The following is a 16,104-nucleotide window of genomic DNA, read 5'->3' on the forward strand; positions in this document are numbered from 1 at the left end:
ATATAGCCTACAGTCTTTGCTACAACGAGGGAATTTGACTAAAGGTGGGCGGATCTTTGCGGTGACGTTTTCGGTACGTGAAGCAGTATCACCTTTGGACTGTTTCCTCCCTGTGGATTAGCACCGGTTACACCTGTCGGGTTACTTTTAACCTGTGAAAAAATACCTGAAGTAGTGAGCACGCTCCTTGTAGACAAAGTTGCGGATTGTTTCGGTGATGTGACCGGCGTAAAAACAGGTACGTAAACCATTAAAGTTCAATATTTTTGTTATGTGTTTCAGTATCACAAGACTCGGTCTTAAATACAGATCTGCTAAAACAAGTTATAGCTTTAGGCCGAAACTACATTTCCCACTGTTCTGCACCAGACCTAATTAGCTACATCTCAGTGTGTGAGGATTAAAAAAAGCTGGGTAAAACCTTCACTCGTCACAACAAACTCTGGATCATATAGTTTGTAAACAAAGATCCGTGAAGTGAGGAGTTTGAAGGGAAAATCCAGCTCTAGCCTATACTGTTGAAAGTGTTGCTCTCACTGAAGAGTTTCAGTGTTCGTAAAGGATTGTGTGGCATTATTTAGGTCTGCAAAAGTAGACACTGAGAAGGAAATACAGTACAAAAACATATTTCCTGCAGCCTGGTAACTTGAATAGGCTCCAATCATATTTTTAATCATGACAAATTCTCCCCTGGAACCAGACTCAAAACAGTGATTGGACATTTTAAAACTCAAAATCTCACTTATCTTAGAGTTCAGAAATGTATTACAAATTCAGGCAAGTTTTATACCTTGATCTCACTGTCACAACAACAACAACAACAACAACAACAACAACAACAACAACAAATTAACTTAATTTTAAGGATATTTCAGCTGTAGTAGTTGTAATGTAGCAGACAGGCAAAGTCCTTGTTTCATGTGTTTTCAGAGGCAGCCATGTTTATATAGCTTGTTACTCACTTTATAGTTGAAATGAATCAGTGTTTTCTGTTAATAATTGGTTAGTTAGAGGAACCTTACAGATATCCCACAGTTACAGCAAAGTGCATTTTAGAGTTACTAGTTTATGTTGTGTGGCTGCTCTGAAAGCATGGATACAGGAGTTTGTGTCTGTTTTTGTAAATACGCATCACTACATTACAGTTTGGGGTGTCCGTTTTGGAGAGATGTTAATGTTGGTATTTTAATCTTAAGGGGGTTAAAGCTGCAGCAACTGGCCTAGGGTTTGTGGGTACTCATGTATTGTTATGTGTAGTACTGTATGTGCTTTGTGGCACCATTTTTGTTTTTGTAGTGTTTTGAAATGTGTATATATTGGATTTGGAACTGCAGTGAGGAGTCCTAATTTCCCCAAATTAATTGACTTGATTAATAATCAATTATTCCTTTAAGTTATGTTTCAAGCAAAAACAGACAAATGTGCTCCTAAATGTGAAGATTCCCCTCTTTAGTTTGTCTTCTGTGATAGTAAATTGAACCTCTTTGGGATTTGAACTGGACAAAACAGGCAGTTTGAAGATGTTATATAGACCAAACAATGAATTGGTTAATTGGCAAAGTATTCACCAGATTAGTTAATAATGAAGCTAATCGTTATTTGCATCCCTGAAGTATATTCTTTTCTATTTTATGCATGATTTGGACTTCAGTGGCTCTGTTATCTCCGTCAAATAATGGGATTGCTGATATATTCACAAAGATTTCTAATTAACTCTCACTGGATTTGTTGTTTATAATGCTTGTTTTGCTGTTTGGGAGTCTTATTCTTCACCATTCAATACTTAAATTAAGGTCACACACACATACACACACACACACACACACACATATATATATATATATATATAGCAGTCTTTAAGTGAAATTTGCCTGATTTTCTGACGTTCACTCAAACAGGACTGACAGCTGCACAAACTTGTTGGCATGTGTGGGGGCAGGACAAGCTATATGGAGCACCACACCCATGATAAACAGTGAACTTTGATTTTTTTTTTTTTTTTGTGAAGCTAAAGGCGGAGCACAACATTGTTTTTCAACATGGTTGTAACTTCTTTTTTTCTCCTCACAGAAATCAACCAAAATGACTTTTAGCAGCTGGATGAACCTTTGCTAACAGTCAGACTATGGACAGTGCAACAGGTATTGACTGAAAAAAAAGAGAAAATTGAATTTAACAACTAAAACAATGTCTGGCCTAGGGGGTTTAAGCATAGATTTAATTGAAGACGTGGCACTTTCACCTGCAGAGCCACAAATAGCAGGAAGTAAAAACCCAGAAGAGACCAACAACGTAGAGGAAAAACGGGGGGTTACAGATGAGGAAAAAGAAGAAGAAGAAGAAGAAGAAGATCACTCAAAGGAGGGAGAGGAAGTGACAAGCTCAGCTCATCTGGAGCCGAGCACTCTGCCATGGCCTGGCGACAAAGACAAGAGGCCTCAGACGGACGATGACGATGGAGTCTGGTCAGAAAAAGGAGTCTGGGAGCCTGAAGAGAGGGACACTGGGATCAGCGGAGGGAGCCAGGACCTGTCGGAGGAGCAGAGCCAGGCTGAGAGTGACACAAAGAGCAAGTGGAGGGAGAGCATGCCTGAGGGCGAGAGATGGAGGGACGATGAGATGGAGGTGCAGCGGGACGATAAAGGTGATGGCTCACTGGCAGACGATGAAGAGGAGGAGGAGGAGAAAGAAAAAGAAAAAGAAGAAGGAGAGTTGAATTGGATCCCAGAGAAAGATGTTCTGGGTTTCTCTCCACAAGTCACAATCGTGCGTCCGTCCAGCAAAGAGCTTCCTGAGGAGAGCCAGCTGTTCATAGAGAAGGAGCCGCAGACGGAGCCCGACTCAGTAGTTCAGGTTTATCAAGAGTGGACTAAACAGGACGACAACTACTGTGAGTATAAAAACCCAAACTTTAATGCATCTGAGCCCCTATTTTTTAAGAAATACATAAAGCGCAAACTGTGTGAGCAACACAATCTCAAACAACCTACAACTGTGGGAGTAACTTTTAAGAGTTACCACATCACTGATCATATGTTTGCCCTGAGTAGGAACAGCCAATCAGAGACATGGATTTACCCTGCAGTATATCTGCACATTGTCCCAAAAAATAATCCCTACATTTTACTTAGTGATGCTATTCTGCAGAAATGCATGTCATTATTTTAAGTATTTTTTATTTGTGTGAGATCTTTAATATTTCCACTAACAGTTAACTGTGAAATTAACATTAATATGTTAATATATTTGTAGTTTCGCATTGCCAGACCTTCCTCTACTGAGCTGCGAAGGAGGGTCTGGCGAGTCCACACAGCATTTTGGGATCAGAGAAAAATGTGCTCTGGTTTCTTGGCATTTCTTTAAACCAGTCACATTCATCTTGGGCGGCGCTAAGCGCCGTACGGAGGAACGGTGCCTCTGCAAAATAGCCTCGGGAAGGAACTTGTTTTGGTGGAACGTGTACGTTCAAAGGTTGTTTTAGTCGTGCAACAGAAAACGCAGATTGGACAGATAATCCAGCTAGCTGTCTGGATTTACCCTGCAGAGATCTGAGGAGCAGTTAACCATAGTCCTCATAAATCCACTGGAGTTTAAAATGTCAACACAAAGAAAGCCCAAGGTAACGGATATCCGGCCTAAATGAATGAAATTCTGCGGAACTTCTGTTGGCAACGGAGCAATCATGGAAGTGGAACGTCGTTAACATTATGTCAAATGTACCTTTTTCATATATGGATTTCATTACTTTGTGGAACCCTGAATAAGTCCATAATTTCATATAATAGGTTTGAAGAACCATAACTATGGCTGAAAAATGTATAGTCAAAATCTCAATTTGAAAGAGACGAGTGCAAACTTTAAATCACAAGCCCTAAAAGATGTCCCTATAGGTGGCTATATCTAATTAAAATAAATTAAAAACAACTCTGAAAGGACAATAAAACAAGCATCACTTATTCCACGTAGAAACATGAAAGGTGTTGTGTAATACTGGTAGAATTTATAGAAAATTGAAATTGGAATCCCCATGGCATCATTATCAGAAAAAATCGCAATAAAGCTACGTTTTCCATAAGTGGTTCAGCCGTAAATATAACTGTTTTTTTCCCCTAAGGTTTTAGACCATTAATTACAAATCATTTGCTAACCATTGCTGCTTTAGTTTACTTTACTTTTGGTCAAGTATGTGTTACATGTATGGTAATGCAGCTGAAAGCGAGGGCTGTTGTGAAAACTCTTCCCTGATTGTGCGTTTAACTGCTTGGGAAAAAACCCAATTTCCCAACAAGTGTTGCTGAACAATAACTTTTTTTTTGCTAGAAACACATGCAATATGGCATCATCCTCTCCACGATTTTCATGTCTGCTTGTTTGTCTTTCAGGTTTTTAATTTTATGTCAATATTGCTTGTGATTTTAATTATTTTTGGCAGCTGAATCTTAAATATCAGAGCTTTTTTGAACACATGGCTCATGATCAGTGCCTTAAACCCCCCGGGACCACCCAAACATCAGATTTCTTTATCCCCTAATCCTTCTTTACTAACTGTTTCATGATTTCCTGCAACATATCCTATTTCAACAGATATTAAATCAAATTAAGGCCAGATTACGTGAGATTATCATTAAAGCAGATGCTTACAAACTACTCCATTATTGTCATTCTAAATCCTGTTTTATTCTTTTTGAGAAGAAGAGGGGACACAATCTCCTTGTCTCCAAATGTGAGGAATATCAGAGCTTGCTGTGCTGTGGATTGTAAATCATTTACTATGTGCAGCCAGGCACAGATACAGTATTAAGTATATTCTTAGAAGGGAGGGTTTTAAACAACTTTCATTGGATTATCTGGTCACATACCAGATTGCTGTTTGTTGTAATCCAAAGCACATTTTCACTCAGTAAGTCAATGAGTTACTGCACACTGATGATCTCTTTCTCCTTAACCACATAATTACAGTACATGTTTTAAGATGATTCTTGATATGACTAATAAAGACAGAATTGATTGACTTTGAATTGAAGTGATCCTTTCTTCATTCTCAGACCTGTGCGAGCATCTGTGCAGTGAAAAACTGAAGCTGGCTCTGGCGACGGCGGCCGCAGGACTTCTCTTCCCTCTCCTGGTGTGGGGAGGTTACGCCCTCCTTCCCTTTGACGCACCGCTGCTGCAGAGCACCCCCCTCAGGGTGGTGTACTCTCTACGCTGCTCCTTCTTCGCCACCATCCCTATCCTGCTCGGTATGTTCATGTATTAAGTTTATTGTGCACTGAAACAAACACTTAATATAATATAAAACGAACACTAACAATAAAAAACATAGAATAAAATCAGGTAATATTGACCCTCGTCTCTCTGCAGGTGTGTTGGTGCAGGGCGTGGCCCGGCTGCGCTACGGCGCCCTGAGGCCCCTCTATCAGAGTAAACTGGTGAACAGAGAGGTGGCATTGCACTGGCACTATGTCAACGAATCGCTGGTCCTCTTCCTCTTTTACTTCCTGCAGCTCGCTGTCATGGCAACCTACATCAGCCAGGACCTGGTCAAACTAGTGCCGCTGCTCACCATCATATTTGTATTCGGCAGGTATGTTGTTAAATGTTTAGGGTCCAAACTAGGAGTGGGTAAAGGGATAGATGATCTGAATATTGTTTTGGTTGTCTGGATGTCTGCTGGATGATACTTTATTAATGCTGTATAGTCATTTGCACAAATAGATTCTCCCTATTATGCATAGGAGTTGACTAGTCTAATGTAATCGGGCTGTTCAGGCCACACTTACCAGACATAGATTGAATCAAACATTATAAAAAATATTAAACATTTAAGGCAGGAGTGAAGGCCAACAAGACTAAGCTAATTTAAGACATGAACAGCTTTATAACACACATTTGAAGTCTCCAATCATATTATTTATTGCAACACCACCAAACTGATGAGTCCTATTTCCTTTTAGATTTTTAACATGGCATTTTATGATGGAAAAAATAAATGTGTTTTATATTAATGGGGAAGAATTTTTTTTTTTGAAAAGCCACTAAGACCTAACAAGACCGAGTCTACAGCTGTGCTGGCAGCTCTGTGAGGCTGTACTTTTTCAGAGTGGTGCTTTGAGATAAATGCTAACATCAGCATGCTAACATGCTCACAACAATGTTTAGCAGGTATAATGTTTACCGTGTTGTTCACCCTTTTAGTTTAGCATGTTAGCACAAAGCACAGCTGAGGCTGAGTAGTTTTATAGTAGTAGTATTCAAAATGAAATTTTCACCTTATGAAGGCCTTAGTGATAGAACATAAATACTCTTTATTTAATGGATAAAATAGACCATTTTTGTTTGTATTTTCAAAAGCCTTTAGTGTGATTCTTAAGTCTACAACAGTGGATTCTCAAAATGTTTTTAGTATTTCTTCTCTGCCATGACTGAGTTGCAGCGTAAAGCTATAATCAGTTTTGTTCTTAGTTGCGCTTTTTCTTAGTTGCTGACTGTTATATTTACAGTCTATGGCTTAAACGGCATAAAGGAGACGATAGAAGGGAAGGAACATAGCCGTCTAGCTTGTGAAAACATCCTGTTAGCACTGGCTAACTTTGATGTGGTCCAAACAGACAAATGAATGTCAGCGACAGATACAATGTTGTTTTGAGCTCATGCAGAGTTTGTCAGTTAAATGAATGAGAAAATGCCAGGCTGCACACTTACATTCCAACTAGTTGTCTTTCTGTACTTTTAGTTTAGTTTCAATACCATCAGTAATACACTTCACTTACTCAGCATGACACTGCTAGACACATCTTTACAACACACAATACACAGTGAAACCACACAACTGATCATAAAGGATTAATACAAATCCCCAGTTTAACCATAGTATCTAAACCACTACTGTGTGTGGGAGGACTAGCTACTTCCTGTTATAACTTTGCATGCATGGCCACAGTAAGTACAACAGATCAAAGTTTCACAGTGCTGACGGACAGTTAAAGCAGACATTTTGATTACTGTCACCTTTTCCCACACACAAACTGGTTAAACTGGGGATGTGTTTTAAACCTGATGACTTTTGCATGTCCAAATAATTTATTGATTCATGAAGTTTACAAGTTTTCTTTTGCATTTACACAGGATTACACGAACAATACACTGATAAACCACTACAACAACACATACGTTGAGGTTAGGAGGTAGTGGTGGTGCACAATTACATTACAGTACCATATGATTAAAGATTTTATTTTATTTACAAATTCCAAATTAATCTCAGGTACAGACTCAAAAACAGAAAAACACAGTGTTCATTATTTCTCATTTAAAGAAGACATGCTAATTTTCAGGTTCCTATTTGTTTTTTGGGTTTTTACTAGAACCATGGATGTATTATAAGAACTGGATACAGTGCCCCGTTCATTCCTATGAGAGTTGCTCAGTGGCGCATAAAGCCATCATGGAGTGAAAACCGCGTATAAATTATTAGTAGTAATACATTATTTTTCACTGCTGCTTAGTGTAACTAGTGTTTCTTAGAGGGGTGGTATCTTTATAAGCCTTTTCTTGGCTTCTAACTTCCCCTGCACACAGTTTTACCTTGTATCAAGCCTTATTGTCGTTGTTTTTTAATAATGTATGAATAAACTATTAAATTACTCAGATGATTGTCACTGCTTCCACACTCTAGTGCGGCCCTTGGAGCGGGCGCACTAGATACCTCCGCTGGCCGAGCCGGCTACTTCCGGTTCAGTGCTCCGCTAACTTGAATGGGGATTAAATGATTTAATCGTGCGGCTCTTCTAGACTTTACAAATCGGACCAAATGGATCAAATTCTGATAGTAAAATGAGTCCTTTCGCAGGGGTTATGACGCTCAAAAAATGTATTCTCTGATTTACAGACGTATCTTTTGCCATGTAGGTCTATGGGGAAAAAAGTACTTTTGAGCCAGAGGGCATCATGTGACGAGCCAGGAGTTGCAATTCTACTGTTTGACCACTATGTTCAATTTGCTTAGAGCCCGGTGCACTTCCTGGGGGGCTGACTACAATATGTTAACATGCTTTAATGTTCAAAAAACATTTTTCTCATACTGCCCATGGCTGCTGCACCTGTAGTAGAGCTGTAGAGCAGACTGGGCCCGTAAAAGCACAGTCTGCTCTGATTGGTCAGCGTTTCCGGGTCTTTTGCATCATGTGCTCATGGCGTCTCTGTATTGTCCATCATGCAGCCGGGGGAATGACTGTAACAGAGTATGGTAGTACCTTCTACCGTGAAAAATCCCCAATAAAGGCTTCTACACCAAAAACTTGCAGCAGGAATGTGATCCGAAATTGGGGGAAATTAAATTAACATTGGCAACCCAAGATTACAGATTTCCCTGAGAATAGCATGTAGCTACATGTAGCAGTGTATGTAATGTAAACACTGCAGCAACGTACCTGGAGCAGATGACCATATATAGAAATCCGTCAACGCCAGCTTAGAGTTCTAGAGTAGAAAAAACATTTGGAAGTGGTGGAGTGTTCAGAACTGTCTGAAATCTAAGGTTTTTGCTCACAGGGATCATGTTTACCACATTATTTGAAACTTTGACCATGTTAATATATACATCTGACCTTGTAACATTATATATATATATATATATATATATATATATATATATATATACGTATATGACAGAAAATAAGGAGAAGCATAATAGGTCCCCTTTAAATGCAAGTCTGTTAATGTTAATATCACTTATTAAATCTGCTCTTTTTACCATACCAACAAGATTTAAATTTAAGTAACCATCAACAGTCATCTATTGGAAAAACAACGTTTCAGTGTGACGACTGGGGGCTTTGAAAAAATGTTCTCAGGCAGAATCAAATACGTGATGAGGCAAAATGAAATGAATTAAAAAAACATCTATTAAGTTATTAATCCAGATCCTTTGAGTCATCAGGCACTTGACACAAAAACTGATGAAAGGAATGAAAGAGCTATGCCGGCTATTGTTCCTGCTAAAAGCGAAGAGTGGATCTTTTTGTCATTATTTATCCAAATAAGGCTCATTATAAATCAAACAGAATTGTTGGAGTGCATCCATCTCATCTACTGGCCTTTGTAACTTATCAGTTGTTATTAGGGTTTAAGGACACTGAGGCACAAGGTAAAGTTTAAAAAGCCTTTATTATAATTCTTGGCTAAATCATTAAACCAAGGCCTTGTTTTAACGACTCACTGTGCTTAAACCCTTGTACACTTGGATCCCCAAGCTGAAGAGCATGGAGGGACACACTTTCTACACACCCAAGCAGCACTACATGCAGACTGCATTGTGACTATCATTTGTTATTTTCTCTGCTGCAGGCTGATCTACTGGCTCTGCCTCTCTCTGGGCAGCAGCATCAGGGGCCTCGGCTTCGGCTTCTCCTTCTTCCCCATACTGGTCATGCTGGGCACCAACCTGTACTACGTCTGCTCGTCAGTCGGACAAGGGGCGGTTTTCGACGTGGAACCTCCCACGACAGCTCCTCCTCCCAGGCTGCGCTGGTGGGGTTAAAGGCACACGTACAAAAATGTGATGAGGAGTGAAGAGACAAACAACTGTACCACCTTTTTAATACGACACAACTTGGCTCGTTCTTTTGGTGTCCTATAAAGTTGTAATCCTTCATATTTAAGTCTTGGTTGATTTGGCAACACCTGTGGTTACATAGGTAACAGCAAGTGTGGTTTATTACAACAACAAACTCCTTGAGCAGCTGTTTTTATTATTAAATTAATGATGATCTGATCAAAAATACTCACAAAAGTGACCGTTTTTGATGAGCGATGACAAATGTATTGCATTTCCTGTGGCTGCGTCACAATAAAAGCCACCACCTCCAGTTGAATACTTTAAATTTGAAACAACAGTTGGAAATTTGCATCAGCAGTAACAACAGTGAGGCTGTTACCAATGAGATGAAAATGCATGCATCGTTTCCTGTTAATCCATGGTGTTTATGAAGGCAATACAAACATATGTTGTATAAATAATGATGATTTTATGAAAATCTCAAGGAATATGACTGTGGTTTTATATTGTTCACAAAGAAATAAAGGACATGAAGCAGAATGTGGGTTAATTTGTAGCTTGAATGTCTGTATAGAAAAATGAAGAAATCCAGTAGTTATGAGACAAAGAAGCTATTATGTGCATGCAAATTAAAAAGAGAGATGTGGTCTGAAGAAGTGCTCTGTGTAAAGTGTGTGTTTACTAATTAAATCTGCCATTACAAATCTTTGAACAGTCTGAACCTTTTCATCTTGAGCTAATAAAATCAGGTTTTTGAGGTGAAGAGTTTCGGTTTGAGGCATCCAGTTGTTTGGATGTGATGCAGCAAGGTGAAGACAGAAAAGTTAGAAATTAAAACTGAACACTGTCAGAAGCAAATAATTAAATATGTTGGATATCAAAAGTAAATATTTAAGGGCACTATAAGATTTTTTTTTTATGAGATTGAATTATTAGGTTGTTTAATGACTTTTCCCATTTTTATTTTGTCACAACTGGCACTAATGGCAATCTTTAAATTTGATATTTATAAGCAAGACTATTAAATGCATCTTTGCTTTATTGATCAAAGGTTTCTTTTTCTTTATAGCAGCATAAGTGGTTGGTCTGTTTTTGGATTGTTTCTTTTCCTTTTTTTGAAGGAACTTTATATTTATACTTTTAAATGCTGTATGATTACAGCATTTAAAGCAATTTCTGGGACTTTGAATAATCTCAATAAAGCAATAATAATATTTGACATTGTGCAGCAGCTGGTGATTCAAATGGATGTGTCCAACAAAGAGGGGTTAGACATTATGAAAAAACAAAACAAATTCAAAACCTGAAAAATGTGGCCAGTCTTGAACAACAACAAATGTGGGCAAACTGTACATGTGAAGTCTGTCCGTCCCTCCCATGCTCATGAACACGATTTTGGGAATGCCTGGAGGGAATATCTTCAAATTTGGCACAAGCGTCCACTTTGACTTAAGGATGAATTTATTAGATTTTGGTGGTCAAAGGTCAAGGTCACTGTGACCTTACAAAACAATATGCTAATTATAAAAGAATTTCACACAAATGTCTAATAGTAATAATATAAAATGATGAAGTTATAACATTTTATATCCAAAAGGCCAAAGGTCAACTTGTGTACAATGTAATGTAGAATAATTATGCAGCTTCTTTGCAGCAACATCCATATTTGAAGCATTGTCTACAGTCAGTCTGCTCAGGATGAACAGTCTGCTCTGTCCCTCTCTGAAGATAAAGAGTCAAAGGTTCAATTCTTCAGTATATTGTAACTTTTTTTCGACATACTATACTACGACTTTTTTTCGACATACTATACTATGACTTTTTTATGACTTTGTATGACTTTTTTGTCTTCAGTAGTGTGCACAATAAATACACCTCCGAACCAATGCTTAACTAGCTTTACAAATAGCTCGGTAAGATAAGCTGCTACAGATGAAATGAAAATTGGAGGTGGTTTCAGTTCTTCAACATACTATTTTTCCTGACACTTTTTTTCCGACATACTATACTATGACTTTCTTTTCCTTTTTTCGACATGCTATGACTTTTTTATGACTTTTTTCAACATAGTATATTATGACTGTTTTGACTTTTTCGACATACTATACTGTGACTTATGACTTTTGTCGACATACTATACTATGACTCTTTTGTCTTCATTAGTGCGGACAATAAATACAACCCGAACCACTGGCTTGTTGGTTTCACAAAAAGCTCAGTGAGATAGGCTGCTACAGGCAAAATAAAGAGTTGAGGTTGTGGGTTCAGTTCTTCAAAATTGGATTACTTTTTTTGACATACTATACTATAACTTTTTTTTGACAGACTATACTATGACTTGTTTTCTGACATACTATACTATAACATTTTTATGACTTTTTTTTGACGTACTATACTATGACTCTTTTTTCTTCAGAAGTGTGGACAATAAATAGAACTCTGAACCACTGCTTTACAGGCTTTATAAATAGCTCAGTGTGATAAGCTGCTACAGGTGAAATGAAGAGATGAGGTTGATAGTTCAATTCTTTACTATACTATGACATGTTTTCCGACATATTATACTATGACTTTTTCATGACTTTTTTTGACATATTATACAATGAGTTTTTATGACTTTTTTTCGACATTCTATACTATGACTTTTTACGACTTTTTAGTCTTCAGTAATGTGGACAATAAATACAACTCCGTATCTTATTTGGCTTTACAAATAGCTCAGTGAGATAAGCTGCTGCAGGTGAAATAAAGATTTGCGGTTGAGGTGTCATTTCTTCAACATTCTATTACTTTTTTGACATACTATACTATGAAGTTTTTATGACTTTTTTCAACATACTATACTATGACTTTTTAATTACATTTTTCGACATACTATACTATGACATTTTTATGACTTTTTTTGACATACTATTCTATGACTTTTTAATTACATTTTTCGACATACTATACTATGACATTATTATGACTTTTTTCAACATGAAATACTGTGACTTTGTAGAACTGTTTTGTCTTCAGTAGTGTGAACAATAAATACAACTCCAAACCACTGCCTTATTGGCTTCCCAAATAGCTCAGTAAGATAAGCTGCAAGCAAAGTAATGAGTAGAGGTTAACGGTTAAATTCTTCAATGTACTATGACTTTTTTTCGACATAGTATACTATGACTTTTATGACTTTTTTCGACATACTAGACAATTACTTTTTTATGACTTATTTCAACATGCTATGCTATGACTTTTTTCGACATGCTATACTATGACGTTTTTGACTTTTGTCGAAACACTAAACTATGAATTTGTACAACTTTTTAGTCTTCAGTAGTGTGAACAATAAAGACAACTTCGAACCACGAAAAGATTGGCTTCACAACTAGCTCAGTGAGATAAGCTGCAAGCAAAAGCAAAGAATTGAGGCTGAGAGTTTGATTCTTCAACAATGTAGACTTTTTTTTGACTTACTATACTTTGACTTTTTTTGACATACTATACTATGACTTTTTTTATGAATTTTGTCGAAACACAACTATGACTTTGTACGACTTTTTTGTCTATAGTAGTGGGAACAATAAATACAACTCCGAACCACTAACTTATTGGCTTATAAATAGCTCAGTGAGATGTGCTGCATGCAAAACATAGAGTTGAGTTGAAGGGTTCTCTTGTTCAATATCCTATGACTTTTTTTCCGATATGCTATACTATGATTTTTTTCGACATAGTATACTAGAACTTGTTTCCCGACATATTATACTATGACTTTTTTATGACTTTTGTTGACACACTAACCTTAGACTGTGTACTACTTTTCCGTCTTTAGTGATGTGAACAATACATACAACACTGAACCACTCCTTTGTGTGCTTACCAATAGCTCAGTGAGACAAACTGCTGCGTGTGAAATAAAGAGTTGAGATTGAAGGTACAATTCTTCAACACTCCATGACATTTTTTTAGGCTTCCGCCTTTAATTTGACAGGACAGCTAGGTGAAAAAGAGGGGGAAGACATGCAGGAAATTATCACAGGTCAGATTCAAACCCTGGACCTCTGCTTCGAGGAATAAAACCTCTCAGTATATGTGTGCCTGCTCTACCCACTGAGCCAACCTGGCCACATTCCATGATTTTTTTTGACATACTATACTACGACTTGTTTCCCGACATACTATACTATGACCTATTTTCAGCATACTTTACTATGATTTTTTTTCAACATATTATGCTATGACTTTCTTATGACTTTTTTCAACATACTATACTATGACTTTTTTTGACATAATATACTCAGATTTTTTATGACTTTTTTTCGACATGCTATACTATGACTTTTGTATGACTTTGTTCGACATGCATTACTATGACTTTTTTCGACATACTATATTATGACTTTTTATGACCTTTTTATGACTTTTTTCGACATACTATACTATGACTTTTTTATGACTTTTTCCGCAATACCACAATATGATTTTTGTTGGGACATACTATGCTATGACTTTATTTCAAAATACTACACTATATATTTTTTATGACTTTTTTCAACATACTATACTGAGATTTTTTTATGACATTTTTTCAACATATTATGCTATGACTTTGTTATGACTTTTTCTTGACATGCTATACTATCACTTTTATCGACACACTATGCTATGACTTTTTTATGACCTTTTTGTGTCTTTTTTCGACATACTATACTATGACTTTTTTCGACAAACTATACTGACTTTTTTATGACTTTTTTCAACATACTATAGTATGACTTTTTTATGACACTTTTGACATAATATACTATGACTTTTTCCCAACATACTATACTATTACATTTTTATGATATTTTTCGACGTACTATATTATGACTTTTTTCGACATACTATACTATGACTATTTTCCGTCATACTATACTATGACTTTTTTGACATACTATACTATGACTTTTTTTAACATACTATACTATGACTTTTTTATGACCTTTTTGTGTCTTTTTTCAACATACTATAGTATGACTTTTTTATGACACTTTTGACATAATATACTATGACTTTTTCCCAACATACTATACTATGACTTTTTTCGACATACTATAATATGACTTTTTTCGACAAACTATACTATGACTTTTTTATGACTTTTTTTGACACAATATACTATGACTTTTTCTCCGACATACTATGCTATGACTATTTTCCGACATACTATACTATGACGTTTTTATGACATTTTTCAACATACTATACTATGACGTTTTTCAACATACTATACTATAATGTTTTTTGACATACTTTACTCTGACGTTTTTATGACATTTTTCGACATACTATACGATGACGTCTCATGACTTTTTTCGACATATTATACTGTGACTTTTTTCAACATACAATACAATGTTGGGATATACTATGCTATGCCTTTTTTCGACATACTATACTATGACTTTTTTATGACTTTTTTCGACATAATATACTGTGACTTTTCCTCCAACATACTATACTATGACTTTTTTATGACTTTTTTCAACATACTATACTATGAGATTTTTTGACATTTTTCGACATACTATACTATGACTTATTTTCAACATACTATACTATGTCGAAAAATGTCATAAAAACGTCATAGAATAGTATGTCGAAAAAAGTCATAGTATAGTATGTCAAAAAAAGTCTTGGTATAGCATGTCGAAAAAAGTTATAAAAAAGTCATAGTATAGTATGTTGAAAAAAGTCATAACAAAGTCATAGCATAATATGTTGAAAAAAAATCATAGTATATTATCTTGAAAAAAAGTCATGGAATGTGGCCAGGTTGGCTCAGTGGGTAGAGCAGGTGCACACATATACTGAGAGGTTTATGCCTTTTTTTCTGACATACTATACTATGACTTTTTTATGACTTTTTTTCAACATACTATACTGTGACTTTTTTTCAACATATTATGCTATGACTTTTTAAGACCTTTTTTTATAAGTTTTTTTGACATAATATACTATGACTTTTTTATGACTTTTTCTTGACATGCTATACTATCACTTTTTTCGACATACTATACTATGACTTTTGTAAGACTTTTTTTGACATGCTATATTATGACTTTTGTATGACCTTTTTATGACTTTTTTCGACAAACTATACTGACTTTTTTATGACTTTTTTCAACATACTATAGTATGACTTTTTTATGACTTTTTTGACACAATATACTATGACTTTTTCTCCGACATACTATGCTATGACTTTTTTATGACATTTTTTTACATACTATACTATGACTTTTTTCAACATACTATACTATGTCGAAAAAAATCATAAAAAGTCATAGTATAGTTTGTGGAAAAAAGTCATAGTATACTATGTCGAAAAAAGTCATAGTATAGCATGTAGAAAAAAAGTCATAGTATAGTATGTTGGGAAAAAGTCATAGTATAATATGTCGGAGAAAAAGTCATAGTATATTATGTCGAAAAAAGTCAGAAAAAGTCATAGTATAGTATGTCGAAAAAAGTCACAGTATAGTATGTCAAAAATGTCATAAAAAAGTCATAGTATA

At 36.0% G+C, this 16,104-nt stretch overlaps 1 protein-coding gene across 3 annotated transcripts; it reads left to right on the forward strand.

The window, feature by feature from the left end:
- Nucleotides 1–39: 39 nt before the first annotated feature.
- Nucleotides 40–10,602, forward strand: tmem79a (transmembrane protein 79a). 3 transcript variants are annotated; one of them, XM_035993140.1, is made up of 6 exons: nucleotides 40–238; nucleotides 2,069–2,475; nucleotides 2,515–2,890; nucleotides 5,046–5,240; nucleotides 5,362–5,584; nucleotides 9,346–10,602. In XM_035993140.1, exons 2-6 carry the CDS (start codon nucleotides 2,188–2,190, stop codon nucleotides 9,536–9,538), a joined length of 1,275 nt encoding a protein of 424 aa, XP_035849033.1. In that variant the 5' UTR covers nucleotides 40–238; nucleotides 2,069–2,187; the 3' UTR covers nucleotides 9,539–10,602. The 3 variants fall into 3 exon arrangements, with proteins under 3 accessions (XP_035849033.1, XP_031151968.1, XP_035849032.1); XM_031296108.2 differs by having other exon boundaries at nucleotides 41–238; nucleotides 2,069–2,141; nucleotides 2,249–2,890; XM_035993139.1 differs by having other exon boundaries at nucleotides 41–238; nucleotides 2,069–2,890.
- Nucleotides 10,603–16,104: the final 5,502 nt, after the last annotated feature.

Source organism: Sander lucioperca, chromosome 16 (genome assembly GCF_008315115.2).
Source record: "Sander lucioperca isolate FBNREF2018 chromosome 16, SLUC_FBN_1.2, whole genome shotgun sequence".
In the NCBI taxonomy this organism is placed as follows: domain Eukaryota; kingdom Metazoa; phylum Chordata; class Actinopteri; order Perciformes; family Percidae; genus Sander; species Sander lucioperca.

Coding starts and splice junctions, on each gene's coding strand:
- tmem79a (XM_035993139.1), top strand. CDS start 2,188: ATGTCTGGCCTAGGGGGTTTAAGCATAGATTTAATTGAAGACGTGGCA. Junction 5,241..5,361: donor CACCATCCCTATCCTGCTCG/GTATGTTCATGT, acceptor GTCTCTCTGCAG/GTGTGTTGGTGCAGGGCGTG. Junction 5,585..9,345: donor ATCATATTTGTATTCGGCAG/GTATGTTGTTAA, acceptor TCTCTGCTGCAG/GCTGATCTACTGGCTCTGCC.